This window comes from Aulostomus chinensis, chromosome 13 (genome assembly GCF_037954235.1).
Source record: "Aulostomus chinensis isolate RoL2024-O1b breed Wild chromosome 13, RoL_Achi_v1.0, whole genome shotgun sequence".
Lineage (NCBI taxonomy): Eukaryota > Metazoa > Chordata > Actinopteri > Syngnathiformes > Aulostomidae > Aulostomus > Aulostomus chinensis.
In genome coordinates this window covers 9,427,386-9,451,292 of record NC_141332.1, presented here as the reverse complement: position 1 = coordinate 9,451,292, position 23,907 = coordinate 9,427,386, and the positions used below count along the sequence as shown (strand labels likewise).

Sequence of the window (23,907 nt, the reverse complement as noted above, 5' to 3'; positions counted from 1 at the left end):
CTTTATTGCTGCGTTTTTTTGCTTATTGTGAAGAAATGGCCTTGTATTTTCAATAGGCATTTTGTTTTTGCTCTTTAAAATCCCTTCAAATTAAAAAAAGAATGAAAGAAAAACACCAAATGAACACCTTCATCTTCTGTTGACAAAGAGTGTTGGAAAAGTGGGTGATTTTCTGATGGAAACACGCTGTGTTTTTATCAGGCTTTTAGGTGCCAGTCTTGTTGGCTGGTTGTTAGCTTTTGATTGGATGCAATTGAATTAAATGAATGCTTTACAGAGACAAATCACAAGCTAAAATGAGATGAGATGGGATGGGATGAGATGAGATATAGAACGTGTAAAGTTAATTAGGCTGATTTTTAAAAATATAAAAAAATATAATGCAAAAAAAAAAATTGCAGCTACATGCACATTTGCCAGATCTACAATATCCGAATTTAAATTACAAAAAAATTATAATAGATAATATAGAAAATGTTATTTGATAAATTGATTAGTTAATGGATTGCACTGTCTCAAATAAAAGGCTTTCTGTTTTTCCTCCTGGTTGGAAGCCTACATGTGGTCCAAAAAAAATGGTTAAATAAAATATTTTGAAATAAGAAGAATGATATCCAGGCAAAAAGGAAATCAAAATATGCATTTTGTTGGATTTTTTGAGTCTCTGACATAGTATAACAAGACATTTTCCACCATTTTAAAAAAAGATTCACTGATATTTTCAATTCATGAAAGATACAGAAACTGACTGAAAGTTGTGTGATATTTATGGAGAATATGATATATTTAGATTGTAGCTTCTCCATTGTGCAGCCTCCAAGTTGGCCACGGGAGCATCAGAGTCATCTGGACAGGAAGCTTCTCCCAGCGTGATGGCCCTAAACTGCATCCGTTGCACTCTCACAATGCCTCAAAGCTTATTTGCTTGATGAATGAATGAATCTTTGTTGTCATCTTTGCAGCTAATTGTCTTTGGGTGTCTTGCCAATGTACATTTAACCATTACAAATGAATTAATGTGTGCAGTGAAGCCAGGGTGATTGTGATCAGCATGCTCCCTTTGCTGCAGCACTTCTTGGGGCGGATTTAGGGCATGACGCAACAGAACGCTACGGGCAATGACAGAATGTAAACGCACAAATGAAACCTAGTGTACAAACATCAGAGACCCATGCTGGCTTTAGTTTGTGGCCCTTTGTTTACTTTATTTGGTCATACAGAAAATAGCAAAATTGGAACGAATCATGTGTTAAGGGGGGAAAAAAATGGTTTGTTAAATATTTTAATTTACATAAAATATATTGTGACCAAGAAGTTTTCACACTGACTTCATATTTTCCTTGTGCTAGAGACTGTGTCAAAACAGTTTTTATTGCTTCCTCCTCCCTTTCTTTGATATTTGAATTCTTCTCTTTGAAATGTTTGTCAGGTTGAATAGGACATTATCTTGTTTGATGCCTGCTAATCCATTCATGTCATTAGCCTCCTATTAACTGGGTGTGATTTCGAGTTAGAGTGGATTTACATTGTGTCACTTCCCATAATTTTCTTCCCGAGCTCTTATTTGCAGAGAAAAGGCCACTATCTATACCCGACTTCACCTTTGTAATTTCCAAAAATGAATTCTCCACCCTCCCTGTCGTCTTCCAATTACATTTCTCATTCTGCCGGGATTTCATGGTCACTTCACGGTTGCAGGCATGTCTATTTTCCCCTTCATCTTCGCAGCCTTTTTCATCTGCTGAGGAAACACACACTACAAACTGCGTCATGCATGTGTTTGCACAGTTTTGTATGTGTTTCTGTTCATCTGTCTGTCTGTTTGTATATAAATATGCATGTATGTCTGGCTGCTACCATGAAATCATATTACTCTACCACTCACTATGACAATAAGTCATTACAATTCTGATAAATGAGATGATCCACCTCGGTGTGGTGATCATGGGGGGCTGAGTCACTGTCACTGGAATAATTAACAAGCTAAGGTTTATGTGTGTGTGTGAAGGTGTGTGACCTTGAGGAAAACACCTGTGTGGGTGGAATGTGATTGATATGCAATCCAGATCGTGTGATTTACCCCCATCGGCTTTCTCCACTTTATCCATCCATCTCACATTCTGTGACCTTTCTCCTCCTGCTTAACTAACAATTACACCTACTTACCCTTACAAACAACCGCACAACTGCTTCTCCTGCGTCTACACACACACACAAACAAACACAAACACACGCACGCACACACAAAATGTATATTCCATTTATACTTGGGTATATCCACTTCTAACTTTGTTTGCACATTGTAAAATGTATTTTTGTAACTGGAGTCCAAGTGGACAGCGAGAAACATCATCATTTCACTTGTGTCGAAGCATCTTCAAACCTTCCTCCACACTTGCCAGCACGTTAGCAGTTGAGCTGGTACAGCTGGAGTTATCACAGTCAGCAGAATCCAACACATTTTTTATAGGGCAAAAGCACTTCATGCAAGTTAGAATGAAGGATTGATGCACCCTCGTGTGTGTGCATATTGAGTGCATAGTTGGAGCTTAGCTTAACATGAGGATGCAAGCGGGTATTAGTTTTAGCGTTATCATAGAACACCTGCATGTGTCTCTTACCAGAGTCTTGTTGGCACTACAGGTGGAAATACTGGATAAAAGGAATACAGCTTATCATCAGGAAATATGCATTTAATCCTCAAAATGTCTTAACATGGTTTACTCCCTGTTCATGTATAGACTTCAGATGTGTTTGCAAGTGAATCGTTTCATGTTTGAGTTAGCGAGACTAGCTATTCTCTTCCATTCAACATCCTAAATTAGGCTAATGTCCCACTACCTCCAGATTCCAGGGGAACCTCACTTCAAAAAATAGTGAACTGAACACAATATTTTAATGCAAATGGAAATCAATGAGGATTCTTTGATGAGGTGGACTCACAAATGTGGTTCAGTACACGATGGTTATTTAAATATAAAGAGAGGATGCATTAGGGGGCAGGGTGGGTTGGTGGTATGGTGGTTGTCGGTACCAAGAAACACCAGAGTTTTGGAAACTACTCTCTAACAATAAACGCTGCCCATGGTGGCTTTGTTCCTGAACTTTACTGATGTCATTTAAGAGGTTCTGGTCCTTTTTTGTAGTCATTTTTCTATGTGATCAGGTTCTCGGTTTAACACACGGTCACAGGAGAGGCTGTGTGTGAATTCCCCCCAAACAGTATCGTTACCTCAACCTCCAAACACACGCACACTCTCAGTACACACATCTACACACACTCTCAGAACCTTGTTTGCCTGTTGTTTGCATTAATGCCTGTCAGACTGTCCCTACATTTTCAGAACCAGTATCCCTCTCTACTTCCTTACACTCCATTCTAGGTGCAAACACATTAAGGTTGAACTCCTAATAGCCTGTGTGATGGATACCAGAGCATAATGAGCTCTTTATGAGACTTAAAACATACTGTTAATCAATGGACATAGCAGGGCACTTTTCAATGCTACCTTCTAAGCATTTTAAAATGAGCTCTCATTGAATAGATTGGCTAACAGTCTGTATCCCTCTAATTCTCATTCTTCCACCATTGCACATATTCCAAATTAAATGATGCCATGTCTGCTCTGATATTGATAAATACTGTCCAGACTGAGAGAGAGCTTTTATGAGAACGTTTTTTTCGCCAAGGATGGACTAGACTTCTCTTGCCTCGGGCAACAGAAACATGGATGACCTATTTATTACCTTAAATATCCCATACAGGTAGCTGCTTGTAGCGCTCCTGTCAATTACTGCTGGTTGTTGTATTGTTGTACTTTGATCTTTAGCTGCTAATGTGATGCGTTGCTCAAGGCCCTTGCACTCGTATCATGCTGCATTAGCATCACAATCATGTATAATCTGCATTCACATGTATAAGATTTGAATATATTAAAAGTTGGCTGATACAGCAGCAGGCTGATGGAGGCACAGAGGAGATCGTCATGTACATGTTTAGTCCTGTTACAAGTCGTGTCAAGTTCAGGTAACACTGTTGTCTCAGCACAGGTGCCTCCACACTGTTTTTGGTTGTGTGTATATATATATACGTGTGTGTGTGTGTGTGTGAGTGTGTGTATCTGTGTCTGGGTGTGTTTGATTATCCCTTACAGCCTCCAAGGGAGCAGGATTCATTCTCACTCTGATAATGAGGGAGAGACTAGCAATGCCCTCAAGTCATTTCTCCTCTTCTTCCATCCTTCCTGTTGCATCCGCCTGCTTTGCGTTCCCTCGCGCCCTTTACCTTTTTCCAATCTAGATAATCTTTGTCCCATTTTATGTCATTCTGTGTTTCTGCACTTTTTTTCTTTCTTTTGGTCTCTTCCTCTGTTGTCATCAATATTCTCCCTCTGCTGACATCAGTGTGCTCTTTTTTATAACATATAGATTTAAATGCTAACTGAAGCTTTTTCAACCATCTGGTCGATGGCAAACTATCTTCTATTATTCTCACCAAAATAGCTTTACTTAATAATACTCAGATGTGTGCGAAATGTCTATTCACTGTACCCCCTTATACTTATATTTGGCTGTTGTTTCTCAAGGGAGTGCAAAGCAACAGCAGCACATCCATTAATTTCACTGTTTGCTTTCTTTTCCCTCTCTCCATCTCACCTCTTTCTATCTCTGCTTTCCAGGTCACTGAAGTGGAGATTGACATTACGGAGGCCAGCTAGGAGGCCCCTCCATCTCCCCCCACCTGCCTCTTCTACTCCCTGATTTCATCCCCTCTTCCAACAACAAATATGGATCTGAAGGACCGCAGGCACCGCACCCTGACCTGCTCAAAAGACTCCCAGTACAACACATCCTCCCTGGATGCAGATGAGTGCCGCGTGCCTACACAGAAGTCTTACAGCTCCAGCGAGACACTCAAGGCCTTCGATCATGAGCAGAGATTGCATTATGGTGGCTGTGTGACTGACCTTGTCCACCATGAGGCTGATGAGTACTCAAGACAAGGTAGATTTGAAGGCCAAAAGCTTTCTTACACAGTTGTTTTTGGGTTTTAACCATACAGTGCTGGACTGGACATTTTCTGAATAAGTTTGACATAGTTATAGTTATTTTTGCTGGTTTCAACAAAAAGGGACTTGAGATGTCATACGGCCTCAGAGCAATAAAACATTTCCTTGATGTATCGGGTAATGACAGCTGAGAACTGCAACAAAAAGCAGAACTAGAAAGTCGAGGACTTCACAATTTTTTTTAGAACTCTTGTGAATTCCGTCCTACTCCATTTACCTCTCCTGCACATATTGTATGGTTGAACCCATTGTAGTTTGGTTCTCAAGACCATTCTTGTTGCAGCATATTTTTTTCTTTTTCCAACACACAACGTTTTCTGGAAAATACACAGATTGTCCATAATCTTTTTTTGTTCCAGACAAGCACATAGGTAGCTTTCTCTTCTCTCTTATTGCAAGTTAGTTGAACTACAATGAAAGCTAGCAGTTGCACAGTCGTGAAAGTTGACTCAAAAGTCACTAAATACACTTCTCCCAGCAACGGTCCTTGTCTACAGGAATAGATTGTGCTTAACATTTGTGGTGAAAAAAACTGCTGCAAATGATGATTGAAATGTTATGTTTGGACGGATCGCACCTTGACACCACTGAAGTATCAACACACTAACTTACTGACTTGTTGAGACAGAACACAATGATTGCAGCACGAAGAACAGGGCTGTGATATCACCTGATAAGGCAGTATGGTGCAGACAGAGTTCACAGAACTTTACGACTACTACTTCTACTAGAACTACTACTACTATTACTAGCAGTAGTACGAGTAGTAGTAGCAGCCCCACTGTAACCAACCAGCAAACAAAACAAAATATTTGTTGACAACAAGAAGAATGACTGCTACTGCTAATCATGGCCAACTTTGTAAGAGAAGATGAGGTGGATTATGCCTCTGGACAAAACAACGTCCCTGATGCTTGTCTAAACGAACCAGAATATACACACAGGAGGAATTGCAGGCTTTGGAAGTTGAGAGAGCAAGACAAGGTGGGAGGTTGTGGCAGACAAAGAAAAAGCAGAAAAAAGAGCAACATTTCCTACTTTTACATTTTTTCACTGTGAATGATAAGTATGACCTTCGTTCTGTTAATGCACGCGAAGACCATTTTGGGAAAGGTAACTTTGATGATTATTGAGACAGCTTTCTGTCCCTCTGGTTGTGTTAATTACAGCTAAACTACCTAGCGGTCAGCCATCAGGTGGTGGTCTGTAGCTTCGTAGTGCACACAGAGAGGACAGACTACGAATTGGGGCTGGGTGATATCAGGAAAACATGCGTTGTGCGATTACACTGTTCAATATTGCGATGACGATATGACCTGCGATAAATGTATATATACAGTATATATTTTTTATGAAATATCAAAGGGTACCTATTAGCTACAGTACATTAAAGCATATCTTTCTGTTTTAAATATTTACAGCTAACATAGACCACAAACATTTAATAGCCTATGCCCGTTGAATAAAGAAATTGAACAGTTATTTGTATCCAACATATGCTTTTATTTTTAACATATTCATATTGCACAAGTCTCAAACTTGACTGTTGGCAAATTCAAACAATTTCCAAGACTGTAACTAAAAGCTATCTGGGAGCAAACATCAATAAAATAAATTAAACATGGCAACTGGCAAATTAAACATTTCTTCCATTATAAAGATCAAGACCTGCTAATGCCATCATCTTGCTAAACAGGCAGCAATTACAGTACAGTGATGGAGAAACCTTGAGTGAGTAATGTAGACCCACTAAATCAAGAGAAAGGGAGATTTATACATCCCCAAACTCTTTTAACACGTCTCTTATTTCAAGTTCTTACACAGGAACACCAACATGTTCACTTTGCTAGGTGTCAAGCAGGAGCGCTGACATGTAACCACATTCCTTGATGCGCTAAAGAGCCTCTGGGAGGGCGAACGAGTGGCTGCAGAGTCGCGTTCGCTAAACTCACAGAAATGGATGGTTGCTGCAATCCTTTGACGTCATGCAGCCTCAGTGTTGTCGGCTGTCTTTGAATTGTTTGTGCAGTTCTTTGTGAGGGTGTTTCAGGTGTTGATGAAGATTGGTAGTGTTTCCCCTCGTAGCTTCCACGACCGCCCCACGTGTTTTACACAGTACCTGGGCTTGAACAACGTCGTCTCGTTTGAACCCAAAATACTGCAGCTCCAAATGAGTGAGGTGCAATTTTTTTTTGCCACCAGATCCACCTCATTTTCCTCGCGCTCGCTAGTTTTCTCTGCGTCATCATTCACGTAACGCCTGCCCTCGGCTCCAGTAGCTTGCTAGTGTCGGCCATCACCACACACGCCGTATGCAGCTGACACCACACCACCAATTAGTGTCATGGGCCGGACGCGCAGCTAATTTAACAATGTCGCATGTTATTGGTTTGTTTTCGCAGCATGTGAAAATAAACTTCTCATCGTGGACACATGACTTTTGCAGTGTGTTGATCACACATTTTGATTTCATGATGACGATTAAAATTCGATTAATCGCCCAGCCCTACTACAAATGATTGACAGTAACTGTATTTCCCAAAAAACAGTGCATTCCTATTATACATTCAACACTCACATTCCAGCCTTTGTGTGTTACTTTAAAGGACACTGCACAGCCTATTATTGTAATCACGTGGTGTAAATGTTGCACTTTGCTACAGATGACCAAAGTAGACCTTTGGCACTTGCAAGCTTGTCATAATGAACTTCTGTATCCCCCGGTGAGCAAGTAAGCCAATAGGCCGATAGGTCATTGCTAAAGGGTGTGCCTGCTCTCATAGGCATGTCTTTAAACTCGGTGTGTGTCTATGCATGCGTACGGATGCAAGTATTGCAGAGGGACATGAAACAGGCTATATTGATCCCTGACTAGTGAAAGGACTCTGACTCAGTTGGATTGATTTGTGCTAAGCTCTGTTTTCTCTTAGACAGGAGAAGAAGAGAGCTCAGAGCAACGCAACAGAACAATACTGGAGCGAGTAGAATAATAGGACCCCTTCCCCATTGGGCAGGATGGCTCAAAGGTAGAGTGTCGGTCAAGAATCCACAGGGTTGTTGGTTCGATCCTCGCTTCCCCTGTTGATCATGTCAAAGTATCCTTGAGCAAGATACCAAACCCCTGATTGCTCCTGATGGCCCTGCGATGGACTGGCGACCCATCTGGGGTGTGCTCCGCCTCTCGCCCAATGTCAGCTTGGATAGGCTCTGTCATTATATATATATATATATATATATATATATATATATATATATATATATATATATATATATATATATATATAATGAGAGTCCTTGAAGGTATTATCAAGATTTCCAAATGGAAACGCTTCATTGTTGTGTGATAAGATAGAGCTGCCAGCAGAGTTACACATCTGAATGTGGTTCCAAGAAATCAGTGAAATGAATCAATCTTAACAGTGCTTTAAGTAAGAAGGTGTGTAATAACACAAGTACAGGGAAAAGGATATGGAATTTTTTTTTTTTTTTTTGAGGGAAAATGTAATGATGGGAAATGGAGGATTGATTGGCAGGATGGATGAGAGACTAGAAGTCAGCGGTGTGTGCTGTTTAGATATACTCTACTGCTGCACTAAACTGACCTCACACCAAGCAATCGCTGGTCGATACCACAGTGCTCTCAGCCTATCAGCTCTCTCGAAAGCCCAGAGCCACAGATGCATCGTGGGAAGTGTGGCCACAGGAGACCAACAGTGTTGCAGCACCATATGGACTGTGACACCGCAGGAGGAGGAGGAGTAGAGCTGGAAGGAGGGAGATGGCAAAGGAGTTAGAGTGAGAAAGATGAAGTGAGAGATTCAGCAGATGAATAAAGTTTTCTTCTAGTCAGTATTTTTGTAGCATTTACACCGGAGATTGAGAACTGTAATATTATGTCATTTGTTGTGAACAGCTTGTTTTTAAGAGGCAAGATGGTGAGGATAGAAAAAGTTTCAGTTCTTCACGAGTAGCTACTGAAATGATGCTTAGAGCAGATGAAATTAAGATCCCTGTCCTTGTTGTTCTTTGAACTGACCAGTGATATTATGATGATCAACCATGGTTTTCCTTTTATCAGCCGCTCATTGAAATAGTGGGAAATTCAAAAAATATGTGTATCAATAGATAGATAGATAGATAGATAGATAGATAGATAGATAGATAGATAGATAGATCAAGGGTTTACGTTGTAATTGTGTGGCTCTTTTGCTTGGGTGTGTCTCATTCTTGCTGAAAAGTTTTAATGTCATTCAAAAGCTTTTCTCAGACTAATTTTGCTTTAAGTGCAGCAAAATCAATTTACAGTTCTGCAGTGTGTGACTTTATAGCCTCTTGCTCTTACAGCTGTCGTTTGATTTATATGTGAGACAAAACACTGTTCGTCACACTCATGCAAACACACACACGCACATGCACACACTAAGTCCTATCCTCTCTTGAGTAGTGTACAGAAGTTCAATAAAGGTTTGTATTCATTGCTTTGAGCTCTGCAGTGAAACTTTTTCCAGTAGTATAGTAGGTGGCCTCAGGATGTGTGCCGAGCCAAATTAAAGGTCAAAAAAATGTTTATTAAGCAAAATTCTATTAAAACCTTTCCTGGATCATCAGCATTGTTCCCCCTAAAAAAAACATGTTTTGGATTAGATTGTGTTTTCAAAGAATAACAATATTCTTTTTTTCTAACCGTACAAGTAGCTGATCACGCTTCATCGTATTGTCGATGATGCAAAAAAAAAAACAATTTTCAAATTACTTGATATGCATATCTTGCAAGGTAGCTAGTTTTGTGAGATTATGATATTGCACCAAGTAAGAAACCTTCCTGCCAGGGTGCAGTTTATGCGGTTGTGACAGAACCACCTGCGGTTTTGGACCAGTCAGCATTCTTTGGGGAGAAATGGATGGGGTTTAGTTGTGACAATGTTCAGAAGAGTAATGGAGGCTGCTGAAGAGTTTAATTGCTGTTAAAGCATCACCTACATCAAAATTAGAGAGTATTTTTCCTTTGAAAGAAGCGCAAAATCAAAACTGAAGGCTTTTGTCCATGAGTGTTGTCCTTCTACCATCTGGCTTTTGGTTTCTACGTCGGTTTATACATCTGTGTGGTTTGAGTAAACTTAATACAGTCGAGCCAATGACCTTTTATAAAGGTTATAAAGGTCCAAATAATTTCTAAGGGCAATTTCTCAGATAGATCTATGAAACAAACTGTGATGTGTCAGATTAAATACGTAAAAAGCATTGGTGTGGCGGTGTTCTTTCATGCATAAAATGGAATTGAAAGGGAATATTGCCTTTTGTCGTCAGAATCAGATTTTGGCCACTTATTCTTAGGTTCACTGTATATGTGTTTTGTGTGTCTGTGCTTCCTTAGCAAGAAATTACCTCCAACCCCTCTAGAAACCCATTTGCCCTTACTCAAGTCTACTTGTTGATAATTTATTCCTCGCACCATCCGGTGTTACCATCCGGTTGCATCCAATTTTCCATGTTTCGGCATGTTGTACTTTAAATCTAAACAGCATAATTTGCTCGTCTGTTTGTGACTGCATGCTAAAGTATAATGCCGTTGGAAGTACAGAATACAGAGGATCTGGATAATTTTGTCCCATATTTATATAAATATGGGATTGAGGAAGAGTCCATAGAAACGACTGGGCAAAGAGATTTTCTTTTCAGTTCATTTTATTTTTGAACGCTTCGTCACTGATGCAGGTTAGGTTGTGTAATTTAACACTCCCCGGTTTTATTGGATCTCAACTCCACTGTTTCCCCATTACAGACTTATTACGTTGTATGCGTGAATAAGCACAGACAAATAACACATTCTATCCTCAGTAGAACATGCAGCAGGCCAGACAGCTCATTACAAGTGCTCACTATTTAACTCTACAAGGCAACATATAAACCTGATTCATATATAAGCAGAAATAAAAAGGAAAATATTTTTATATGTATAATTAGAACCAGAATGAACGTCTTGTTGTTCGCTCCTCAAAGCAAATACACAACTCATATATATATATATATATATATATATATATATATACATACATACATACATACATACATACATACAAGCACAGCAGCAGCATTAATATGTGTGTATATACACACATATTAATGCTGCTGCTGTGCTTGTGAAAGTCTCAAAGCCTGGGTGAGTGCTGCTTTCTACTGGCTGTAATTAATTGCAATGAACAAAATGAAAATAATGTACTTACATCAAATAACTACATCATTGCACTAAATTGTACAAAACATTTTCTCTTAGGTTTGTCTGCAAAACAACAAACAGTTTTCAAAATCTGCGGGGGATCTCCTTTGCTTTGGTCACCATGGCAGACATACGGCTAGCCTGTCCTCAGCTGGAGTAAAGATTAAGAGTGTTGAGGTGTAAATTTGTATGAATAAAGTAAAAGCATGATGAAAACTGATACAGCTTGTTTAAGATACAGCGGGTTAGAACAAGTAAAAATGTAGCAAGCATTTGCTTTCTATTTGCTAAATAAGACAAGTGCTTATTTTGACCAGTGCAGTGTATTGGTGTGAAAGGTGAAGATCAGTGTAACCTGTAGTAGGCTAGTTAGGTAGCACAGCAATGAGCGAAGCATTGTCCTCATACTGTACGATCAGAGCTTTTGAACCATGAAGACAGGGCCCATTCGAAGCTCAGGAAAACAAAATATTAAAAACAAAACATTCTTAAGTGATCATACAGTAATAATAATAGAAAATACTTGATATTATTTCAAAATAAAAATCCCTCTAAATCCCTAACACTGCTCCCCGAATGGGTTCATCTGTGGTTCACAATTATTTTTTCAGTAGTTTCGCTCAAATCTGCACTTTTTGTGTAATCTTGCAAGGAGAAGGGCAGACTCAACTTTTGTGAAAAATCAGCATGCAGTTTGTGTGTGATCCTGCTGACAGACACACAAAGAAAACACAAGCTCCTTGATACAGGTACAAATACAAAATGATTCCCTGCTGCATACTGCCTTTACTTGTCCACTGTCTTTCCCTTGTCCATCGGTCTGATCTCTAAACTCATACAGCACGTATGTCTGTGACTGCTATTCAGCGCCCCAGGGGTCTCCATCGCTGCAGGTCCACTTCTAGACAGCAGGCATTATCACAAACACTGCACCCTCTAGAAGCTTTTGCTTTTCCTTTTGGAAACATCTAAACAAGCCCCTTGACATTGTTTTCGGCTGCACTGCGCCCGGGGCTGGAAACCACATAGAGAGCCCACCACCCACCTTCTCACTTTACTACCTGGACAACACACATCGCCATCCACCTTACATTCATCCTTTGTCTTTCTCTGATGGTAAATCTTTCCACCTCTCACTTTCTTTTGTTACAGTATGTCCTCTTGTGCCTCTCCATCATGTGACTTATCTGCCTCATTCTTCTTTTTTTTCATTTTTCTCACCCTTGCCATTCCTGTTTTGTTGCTTTCAGTCACCTTCAATGGCTTTGAGAAGCAGTGTATTGTGGGAGTTCTTTGTGTTCAACTTTGCACTGATTGGTCAACTACACCCCTTACCCTGAGACACTCTCAAACATATGCATATATATTTGGGCCTCCTAACAGAATTAGAGTATTCAAACCTGTAAGTGTTTTAATATTGCCCATCTTTATCAACTTTGATGTGACAAATGACTGCAATAGCCAAGGACGCCTATGTCCTACAACTCTGCCAAACTCTGGCACTGGCATCCAGGCATACTAGTGTTCTCTGCCAATGTTTGGGACTGCATGGAGAGGAAAATGCACTGCTGGGTGGCCAGGAGGAGGTTTTATAATAGAGAGGCATCCTCTGCTTCTTCTGTCCCTCTGTTATTTTAAGAGGATGACTTTCTGCAAGAAAGCAACAACAGCGACTTCTCATAACGTGTCCTTTTCAGTGAGACTCAGGGACTAAGCCTAACTCCTGAGGGAGACGAGCTTGCTTTTAGCACTGTTTACATAAACCTCTATGACAGGTATGACCTCTGGATGACGGGATCCTTCGTATGAGGATACAAATGTGACTCATTGAGTCCTTGATAACTTCAAATCACTTCATCTTCTTTAATCTTTTTTTTCTCACCATACCAAGCTGTCCTGCAGTTGTTGCTCCACCCCCTCATCTGCTCTTTGGAGCACCGTAGTCTACCACATGCTTCTTCTTTCATATGGGCTGTTAGCACCCACTATAGACCGCTGCACTACTTAGGTGCCCTTCAAATCACTTCTTAGCAAGAGGAGAGTGTTTACAGTCTTAAAACTATATTCACATCGTAATACCTGCATTTCTAACAGACTACAGTACGTAAAACAGCTTGAGTTCACAGAGTTCCTACTTTAATAGCAGTGGTGGGGCAGCTGACGTTTTGAGAAGCATCTTCCTCAGAGTGAACAGATTCATTTGATGCAGGAAGACAGTTGTCCAAAGGTTAGGCACCATGCCCCTGCAATCATAATGCAGACAACGGCTGTTTTCCTTTGGGTAGTCTGTTTGAAGTGTCCAGGTGTTATGATTTGATTATGTTTTACTCTCTGTTGGGCACCAGACTTGGTTGAAGTGCATGAGATTATTTTTGAGTTTGAAAACAATTTATTTAAGCCAGATTTCATGAAAGCAAACATGTTGTGCTCAGGTTTTACAGGTTTTTAAATTTTTTTTCCCCACTACTGCAAAGACATTTTAACTTGTTTTTTAAGTTTTAACTCATCTTATTATGATCAGGGGAATATAACTGGTTGTGCTCACAGGTGAGAAGACATAAAGGCTTCACTAGCCACTTCTGCTTGGCCAGGATTCCAGTGCTAGTGACTGAATAATGAGCACATTCCACATGTTGCATCGCTAACAGGTTTGCAGCCGTCTGCAGCATATACATATACAACACTGGAAAGGACAGCAATGCGTACTGCAGTAGACAATAGCAAACATACATAAAAAGAAAATGCAGAGTGTGTGTTTGTGTGCTTCTTTGTCTGGATGCACACCCACATGCTTGTGTGTGAGTTCATGCATTGAGTTGGTTTGCTGTCAACCTGGACTACTGATGATCAAAGGGAGAACAAAGCAGCTGTGTGCTATTAAAAATAAATGGCGGTGAGATAAAATTCAAGTCATCCCCCTCTTCCTCCTATCCCTCTTTGTCTTCTCCCTGGCATTCTGTGCCTGTGCCAGCTGCTGACACTCAAAAGCTTCCAGTAGCTCCAGCAATAGAGCATAGGAGTCACTGAAGAATATCCTGGGGCCAACTGTACTCTGCTCCTCCAATGTGAAACACACTCCCACTCACCCCATCCCCATATTTGCTCTTTTGTAGACAGGAAGCTGCTCACGTAGGCTTACAAGTGTGGCTCCTATGCTTGCAAGGAGGGCTGTAAATGGGTTTAATTCAAAGTAACATCTGGTCCAGCATTTGGCAAACACTCTGGGTATACTGTATGTGTCAAAAGGGGGCCAGCTACACACTTTCTTAGACATTCTTTTTCCAGCATCACAAGTTTGTCTTATTACTGTGCTAGTCCATGTGTGTTTGTAAAAGAGTGATTAATAGTTGTTCTGGGACTGTGCACAAGGAGCACAGGTCTGTCAGAACCTGATGTGCCCTTGGGATTGACTTTATAACGTTATCCACACAAGCCAGAGTACACCTCAGTTTAGTTAGTCCAATTCAGTCTGCGCTATGAAAGAGAAAAACCATAGCTTTTAGCTAAAAGTACATGCAAATGTGCACGCACGCACACACACACACACACACACACACAAAAGCATTGATTACAAATGCATGCTGATGTTGGAGCTTACTCGCTTTTATTAGTGCAGACACATGCTTACATTTTAAGTCACAAACAAGACAGTTAATTGACAGAGTCAAGGGAAATGCATGCTAGCATCTGCAAGTTTCTTGAAATAAATTTCATTTATCAGACAATGCTGTGTGGGTTTTGTGAGAGTTGAGTTAATCTATGTTTACTATGTAATGACCCTCTTTGACTCTGCTTTGGCAGCTTTTGATAAATGAGGCAGATTGTAAATGTCACTGTTATCAAGTGTGGTTTTTTTTTCTCTTTCTCAGCTGAGTCACTTGCCTCCAAGGCTGTAATTAAACATGTTCCCCAGCCACAGAATTTGACTTTGTGTGTGAGCGCGCACGTATGTGTTGGTATATGGATGTATGCCACATTTCGGATGCATAAGCCTTTTTGATACTAGTGATGTCCTTGCTTTTATCATAACAATGATAGCACTGTTTTGCTTTTCAGTCAGTGTTGCTGCATGTATAAATGCAGAACTATGGGATTATCATGCAGCTCAAGGCTGCTATGGATTGAGGGGAAAGCACTTCAAAACCGGTAGACAAGAGCTGAATGAATTCCTGGTATGTAACTGATAGCACACAACGTGGTGTGCTGATATGAAAAGAATAGTTGAGGCAGATTTTAAGAATGCCACAACACAGAGTGGCTTTTCCTCCAGAATATATCAGTTTATGACAACTGCAAGCAAAGAGAATACTTGTATTCGCATGGAGTTTATAGAACATGTAGTCGGTGTCATTATTAGCTACAAGTACTTAAAAATGTGTTTAACTTTGATTTAAAGGTTTAGTGTGGAACAGTTCATTATTGGCTCCGCTATAGCTTATTCCATCGTGACCGTTTTGGTTGTAAAATGGCAGAAAAATAGCCTCACACAATCTATGCAAAACTAACTAGAAGTATCCATTTTAAGCAGCTTTAGTCTCTGGCTGTCGAGCATGCTCAGTACACATCCTCCTGAAAGCAGAGGAATAACATCACATACATGAACTCCATCGATTGTGAAATGTAGAGAGATTGTATAAACAGACTTGATGAAGGCTTGAATGTATGGGACATTGATTTAGAGGAAAATATGATGCACAATAGCTGTATATTAAAAAGTTTTTACAGTTAACTGGAGTTTTGATGTGCAGTACTGGGTATTTGTCACACATTTTAAGTTTATTTTGCTCATTTGCAGTGGTTTCTCCCCCCTTAGTTGTGATGTGCTCTCCACCTGTCAGACACCTGTCAATACTCTATGGCATGATAATGAGGTGGCAGGGGGACCTCTGACCCAGTCACACTCCCGAAACGTTCAACCAGAGAGGGCAGTGACACATTCCTTTGTATCGAAAGTTGTTGATGTACAATGAGTATTCATTGTTTTCTGCTGTAGTTACATGAAATGCTCCATAAAATCAAAGAATTTGCTTAAAATCAAAAGCTAGGAATAACGATACATTAATAATCCCTGAAATACAAATAGATACAGAATGGGGGCACCTCAGAGAATAAAGCTGAAACATCTCAATTCCTGATATGTTTAGTAACTGAATAGGCAATGTAAAATATTTGGTCATTCCTCACCTAAGACATTTTTATATTTACTTAAGTATATACATCACAATAGCATGGTGTACTCCTGGAATAATATTACACGAGATCTATAAAACTGTACAGTAGAAATTAGATCCTCGCTGTTTCACTCTGTAGTACTGCGCGGTCATTCTAATCAATTGCTAATACTGCATTGTCATTCTTAAATGCTACAGGCGTCTCTCTTCATTTAAAAGTTGAGGTTTACCAGCTCACTACCTCGGTGAACACGTATAACCCCCTTCCTGGCCGTGGCTCCAGATTATTCTTAAACGATTTGTCTGTCAAATGTGGCTTGCAGCAGTATACTGTATATTGGATCAACTTTCCAGCTTTCCTGAAAAATCATTAATTTTCCCATTGATTTCCCAATGGGTGTAAATTGAATATTCCTTGGCTACGAGCTACAGGGAGTTGATGGTCTCCTTTCCATGGATGAGAGGTGTTTCACTGCTTAGCACTGCATCTCACAGTGACAAGACCTCCTCGAGAGCGCACAGCATTGTGTCATGCTCTGTCATGTCCTGTCTTCTGGGCAGATGCACAACTAGCCCAGGAAGGGTAACATTCGTCAAACCTATTTTGGTCTCCTCATTTGGAGGTGCAAGGGCCCCTGTGACTTGGATGTGTGGGAACTGTGACCGTGACACTCCTATTTGTGCAGCCGCACTGTTAAGGGTTATTGACATGGCTAATGCCATAGGTGTGTGTGTGTGTGTGTGTGTGTGTGTGTGTGTGTGTGTGTGTGTGTGTGTGTGTGTGTGTATGCGTGTGTGTGTGTGTGTGTGTGTGAATAATGGATTTTTGATAAACTCTGTCACCTTGTCATGATTTTTCAATCACACGGGGAAGGAAGTGTTTCAACAAATCTCATATACTGCCACACGACCACTATGAACAACAAGGTGCAGATGGAGAGAAAAAAGAGTTGTTTTATATATATATATATATATATATATATATATATATATATATATATGTGTGTGTGTGTGTGTGTGTGTACAAACACTTCAATCGCTGCACACCAAATCATTTTGAGTCATTCTTTCCAGTGGCACAAATGTGAGTCATTTTTGTTTTCCTTCTAAATACTTCAAACAAACCCGCTCTTGACTTCTGACATGTGGCATGAATGTGCCAGTATTTTGTCTAATAGTATGAGTCCTCCTTTACTTATTAGTGTTGTGCTCCCAGATGTCAAGATAAGATTTTCCATTCTTGACAATATCATCTGCTACAAACTGTTTTGTTATGCTATCATGTGTGATGACTGAGATTAGATATTCAGCTAAACAGTTGTGTAGAGAATAGCATTAACCCTACTTATTACTCTAAATAACATTTATACGAATGTTGCCGACACAATAAATCTACCTATTGCAGATGTCAGCTTAACAAAGCCAACAATTAAGATTGACAGATACAGTTTTTCCTCTGGTGCACCTTATACACAGGTCAATCAAATTCACTCTAGAAGCAATAAATTAAAAAAAACAAGAAAACAGCTAATTAAGAAAACATGAAACATGAATGATATGAATCAAAATTAATTACATGAATGCAGGGAAAAAAGCATAAATCAAAGCCTATAAACAGATTAATAAATAGCAGTAGAACAGAAAGCAATTTTCTGTAAAAACGGTCACATTTGGAGCAGGTAATTGTTTTAAGCGCAGCTGCAATAAGCAAGGTTGTAAATTAAATTAGATCTTAGAATCAAAGCAATTTTTCTCTCTTCTTCATGTTTGTCAGTAGTCTAACAGACGCATTTAGTAAGAAAGTTTACAGCAGTGTTAGTTTTCGTTTTGTTTTTGGGTTGTTTTTTTTGCTAATTAAAAGCACTGAAGGCAATATTACAAGAAAAAAAGTTAAACTTGCAAGAAATAAAAGCTTGAAGGAGCTTTTCCAAGTCTCCCTTGAACCAGAGGCTTCTCATTTTCACTGTGCTTCTGGGATGTCGGAAAGAGGAATTTGTCACAACTTTGTTGCGGTGACCACTGAAATTCATATCCTCAATCTATGTTTACACAAAATTCTTCCATGGTTGTTAGTTCCTAGAGCCCTGGACTCAGGGTATGTGAGTGGCAGCCTTCCTTCTTTGATTCAGTAAACAATAATATAAGTCTTTGTTTAGTTTTAGGAATATGCTTGCGTTTAGGTGTACTTCCTCACAGAGTGACAGAAATAGCAGGTCAGTAAGACCATAGTCATTTGTGGATAGAACTGGAAATCATCTGCATAGCTAAGCAACCTGCCATATTATTAGTATTATTATTAAGATGCTAATGATTAAGCAATTTAATAGTATATTATTAAATTGTAAAATAAGCAAGTTAGCAGTTATATATATATGTGTGTGTGTGTGTGTGTGTGTGTGTGTGTGTGTGTGTGTGTGTGTGTGTGTGTGTGTTCAGTCCATACTGATACTATACACTACATAGAAATGACAGAATCCAGTGCTACTTGTTTGCGTGTGCTGTTTAGTGGTGATATTTTGCTGATAGGAGATGCATACAACAACACCAATCTGCATGCTACAATTGATTGGAGCGATAAGAATAAACTGAGCCAAATGATGCAACATTCACTAGAGCACAGTTTGGTGATAATTCATATCCATCTCTTCTACATAACTCCCATTAATCTAATCCAAAATTAATCCTTTGTTAATGATGCTAATTAATTAAGATTACATTGATTGCAGGTGTGTGACGGAATACAAACTGCGGTCCCTTTGAGAAGGTCGAATGTGTAACCCACCACCACCATCAGACCTCCAGGCTATTACTTTCTGTCCTTATAGGGCACATGAGTTCCTGTTTCAGCACTAAATGGTGACATTCGACATAAATCAGGAGCTGCAGAGTCATCCTATATACTGGGCTTGAGAATACTGGGCCAGTACAACCATGTATAATTGAAGAGTTTTACTTGTAGATGATAAATAAGTATTGTGCGTGTGTGTGTGTGTCTGTGTGTGTCTGTGTGTGTCTGTGTCCAAATAACATCTACCAGGGATGTTGATCTCATTAGCAAGATCTGTCTCAAGTCTTCAGTCATATGCCCATGCAACATGCACCTAATTTTGAATAAGACTTACCTCATCACCATAGAAACCCTGATTGCCGATACCTTTATTCGTATTTTCCACTGCAATATCAGGATTTTGTGTGGGTGTGGGTGTTTTCAGGGACTCAAACCAGACTAATGACCAGTCAACAGGGGACAAACACTGTTTCCCACAATTGGTAAACTGCTGCTCAGTCGCTAAACCATGATCATTCTGCTGAAGTAGAAGAAACACTTATAATGGCTTTTATGTATTTGTGCCAACAAATGTTCTGTATAACTATTCACGAAAGAAACAAAGCAGGCTTGCCTTCTTGCATGATCCGATCTTCATCAAGATCTGCCATTTTCAGCATGTAGGTTGCTACTAGGTAGCTAGCCCTGTCCCACTTAGTCAAGTCAAGTCAGTTTTATTTATATAGCGCTAAATCCCAACAAAAGTTATCTCACGACACTTTACAAGTAGAGCAGGTGTAGTACTACACCCCTTCAATGAATTTACACCCAACAATTCTCCATCAGCAAGCACAGCCTGCAACAGCGACGATGAAAACCTTCCTTTTAAGAGGCAAGAAGATCAAGGCTCATTGGGGACGGCCTTCTGCTTTGACCGGTTGGGGGGAGAGAGAGCAAGAGAACAGGGTAGAGACAGGGATAGATAAAGGAGGAAGACAAATATACAGAGGGAAAGTTAGGGGCAGAGATAAAGAGAGAGAGAGAGAAAGGGAAGAGACTAATGGAGAGATGTGGACGCAAACAGGTGATGCTAAGGGTGGTAGCTTGGGCCTCTTCAGGTCTGCAGCCTCCTACGGCGGCAGCATCAGTCAGGGAACTGGGAAGTGGGGAAGCACGAGGGCTCCAGAGAAGAAGATGAGTTAGTAACACATATGAATATAAGAGGAGAGAGTGGAGGAGAGAGAAGCCCAGTGCACCATGGAGATCCCCTGGCAGTCTCAGCCTATAGCAGCATATCTAAGGGCCAGCCCTAACTATAAGCTTTATATTAGCTATTAGCTTTGAATCAATCATATTTGATACATGAGTTCCTGTGACCTCCTGATGAAACAGAAAGGATACAAAACAAAACAAACAAAATGTTGTTCAATTTTTTTTCATTTGTCAGTAAATCAAATAAACCCTCAAGTTTGTGTGTGTGTGTTTGTGTGTGTGTGTGTGTGTGTGTGTGTGTGTGTGAGTGAAGGAGGGGATGATTAAGAACAATAATAGCAAACAACACTCACTTTTTCACACCTAACACTGACCTTTAACCCTCAAGTCAAAGCTAAAAGACTGTGACTTTCTGTGATTGGTGTTTCCGGTAAATCCGTCACACCAACATTACTGAGGCCCTACTCTCTGCTTTTCTTCTCTGCCTGTCTCCTCGCTGATGCATTTCTTATACATTATAGTCTGGGATAAGTCTGTAAAATAAACTGGATCTTTTTTTTTCTTCTTTTTTTTTTTACTGAAGTGAATGTGTGGACAGTATCTGTCAAAATTCATGAATTCGTATTTTTTTTTTCCTGTCAGTTCTGACCAGGATCTACATGCCTCTCTGCATAATTATCTTTTTTTTGTTATTTCATTACTATCTGAACAAAGAGGGGAACACTTTGGAAGGATCCATTTACATAAGCGTGGGCAGGGATAGACAACTGTCTGATCGAGGAGGAATAGTGACCATGAATTTGAGAGGTGTATATGTGTGTGTGTGTGTGTGTGGGGGGGGGGTTACCATCTGTTGTCAGATAAACATAAATGTAACTGCATAGTTGTTTGTTTTTTTCTGGTGTCTTTAGAAATGATGTTACAGATTCTGATTCTTTACAGTGCGTCCATGAAGGGCAGGTGTCATTCTTGTTTTTGAATGGAATGTCACACAGGTTTACAGATACAAACGATACAGCTCGATCTCACAGTGTTACATATTGTTTATGCAAGCATTTTAGTTAATTGTGTCATTTTGCACATTTAAAGGAATCTGAGACAGTAAAGCTCACTATTCCAAAATGTTATTGACTAATTAAACATGTCTGCACATCCTTTTAATCCAGCTCTCCTTCTCTGCCCTTTATTTTTAATCGAGTTCTGAGCAGCTCAGTGATTTATAAATGCATTTCGTCTGGGCAAGTAGCAGGACAGTGACCGAGCAGCTCCTGTTGATGAGAGCATATGTGACTATGTGACCCCGGAAAGTTAGGTCCTAACTTTGTCATTTTCACCGTCTTTCTTGTCTCTTTTTACTGTGTCTGCTGATAAATTTCTTCACTTAAGCTCTCTAATATTGGCAAAGGATGCACATGTATATTTTATTGCGCCATAATTCACAAAGACGGAAACACTAAAGAGAAGTTCATTTTCTTCAGGGAAACTAAAGTGAAGTGCAGATGAATTCTGAATTGAATGCAAATGAAAATGGCAAATATTAAGAAATGACACATTTTGGCTGCTATTAGCCACAACTTCAAGCATTTCCCAAAGTTCTGACAAAGAAAAAAAAAGGCTTTTACTGTTATTAACGGTAATTTTAGTTATTTTAGAGGCTTGTTGCGGAACCTTCAGTGCACAGTATATTTGCCTCCTGATTTGGATGCACCCTACACCTGGGAGCAAATCAGTTCACTAGTTGGGGACAAATCATCCTAAACCGGCGCTCCCTCCAAAGCTCAAAATTGCATGTATCAGGGTGGCCTGCACTGTAAACTACTGGAAGATGGAAAAAGCAACATAATTACAGGCATTAAAGCCCACAGTTTCTGCCAGCTTTACCTTCTTTACAGAATTACGCAGTAGGGTGAAAGAACATCAAGCAGCATAGAACTGTGGCTGCCTATACTTTGCCTGTCAAACTGCTAACAAGCACAAATGATTTTTTAATGATAGGCCCCTTTATTCCACAAAGCTGTCTACTCACAAACAATCACACTCCTAAACACACACACACATACTGACACACACACACTCACCGCGTAGCACACATTTGCTCCCACACACATCCATGATGAATTTTATCAAAGGAAGCACATTTGTTTTAACGGATCACTGCAAACGCCATTCCCGCTCAAACTATCACATACCTCCTCTGAGATGCCTCTTTCTCGTCCATGTTTCCGTCCTCACACACAACAGGTGGTGCATGAAGACTCCAAATGATCATCAATCTCGGGACATGCAGGACACGAATGCTCCTAGTGAGCAAAAAAGCTTGTTGTCACACTTAAACGCACGTTTACTTAGTTTAGTTTTGATCAATCTGTTTCTCTCCTCGATATTTTCAGAATATTACTTTTTCCATTTAAAGAACCAGCGTGCAAATGTGAAAGAGAAGCTATGATAGCCTGCAGACTCATTCGTGTACAATCCTACATTTTCCCAAATTTAGACACAGTTTAAATCTCCATCAGTTTGTGTTTTCTGGGCCGGTCCTTTCCCTTGATGCTTTGTTGCTCCTCTGTATTGTCTTCAACATGATCAGCAGATCGTGTATTCAGCTGCAAATTAAGGGGACTGAAGAAAAAAAAGAACTAAACATTCTCTGCAAGCATTTGGAACAGTGTGAATAAGTTTCAAGCAGTAAACTACAAACAAGCAAGGCAAATATTGAAAACAAAGAAAAACAAGAAGTTATTGAGACTCAACATTTTGTTTCATGGGATTTTTGAGGAGTAAAGCTGATGTTATGCTATAAATGAACTAAACCACAGAGTACGAGTTCAGCATCATCACTGCTAGCTTTGCATTTCTTTCATTGTAGAAATGATGACCTTTAATTTCTGAAGCAACCTTTGTTGTCTCATTTAGCCAATTATTTGTGATTGTTGGCTTTTAAGACACATAAACACTTGGAACTCCTTAAGCCTGGTATTTACTGACATATTCTATTCCGCAGGACAAATCTTACAACAGAAATTTGAACAACCATTGACTTTGTAACAAGGGCACTGTATGTTCAACAGTGCCATCTTATTTCTGTCTCATTCCTACATTGATCCAGAATTTATGAATTCAACACACTGGACCTTTCATACAGCCCTGTTTTCAATAAATGTTTCTACATAAAACAATCATGTCTATGTAACATACGATTAAATACCTAAGAGATTGCATCCTGGTTACCCAGTGACCCTATTTCTCTCTCTCTCTCTCTCTCTCTCTCTCTCTCGCTCTCTCGCTCTCTCTCTCTCTCTCTCTCTCTCGCAGTCTCATTTATGTCTTCCTCCTTTGTTTTTCTTCCTTCCTTCCTTTCTAACCCCTGCTCTTTTGCACTTTATCAGCGAGGATATCTTCTAGATCATGCTGTTAATGCCCTTTAGTTGAGTCTCATTCATAGGTCTATACACACACACACACACACAAGGA

At 39.8% G+C, this 23,907-nt stretch overlaps 1 protein-coding gene across 6 annotated transcripts in view; it reads left to right on the top strand.

Annotated features, from left to right (window-relative positions):
• The window catches only part of tenm2a (teneurin transmembrane protein 2a), a 227,807-nt gene that overhangs the window by 58,891 nt on the left and 145,009 nt on the right, over positions 1-23,907 (top strand). For all 6 annotated transcript variants that reach the window (XM_086223073.1, XM_086223071.1, XM_086223069.1 and 3 more), the window contains exon 2: positions 4,680-5,004. In XM_086223073.1, the coding sequence (XP_086079199.1) occupies positions 4,788-5,004 (217 nt within the window). In that variant the 5' untranslated portion in view covers positions 4,680-4,787. The remainder of the gene's footprint in view (positions 1-4,679; positions 5,005-23,907) is intronic.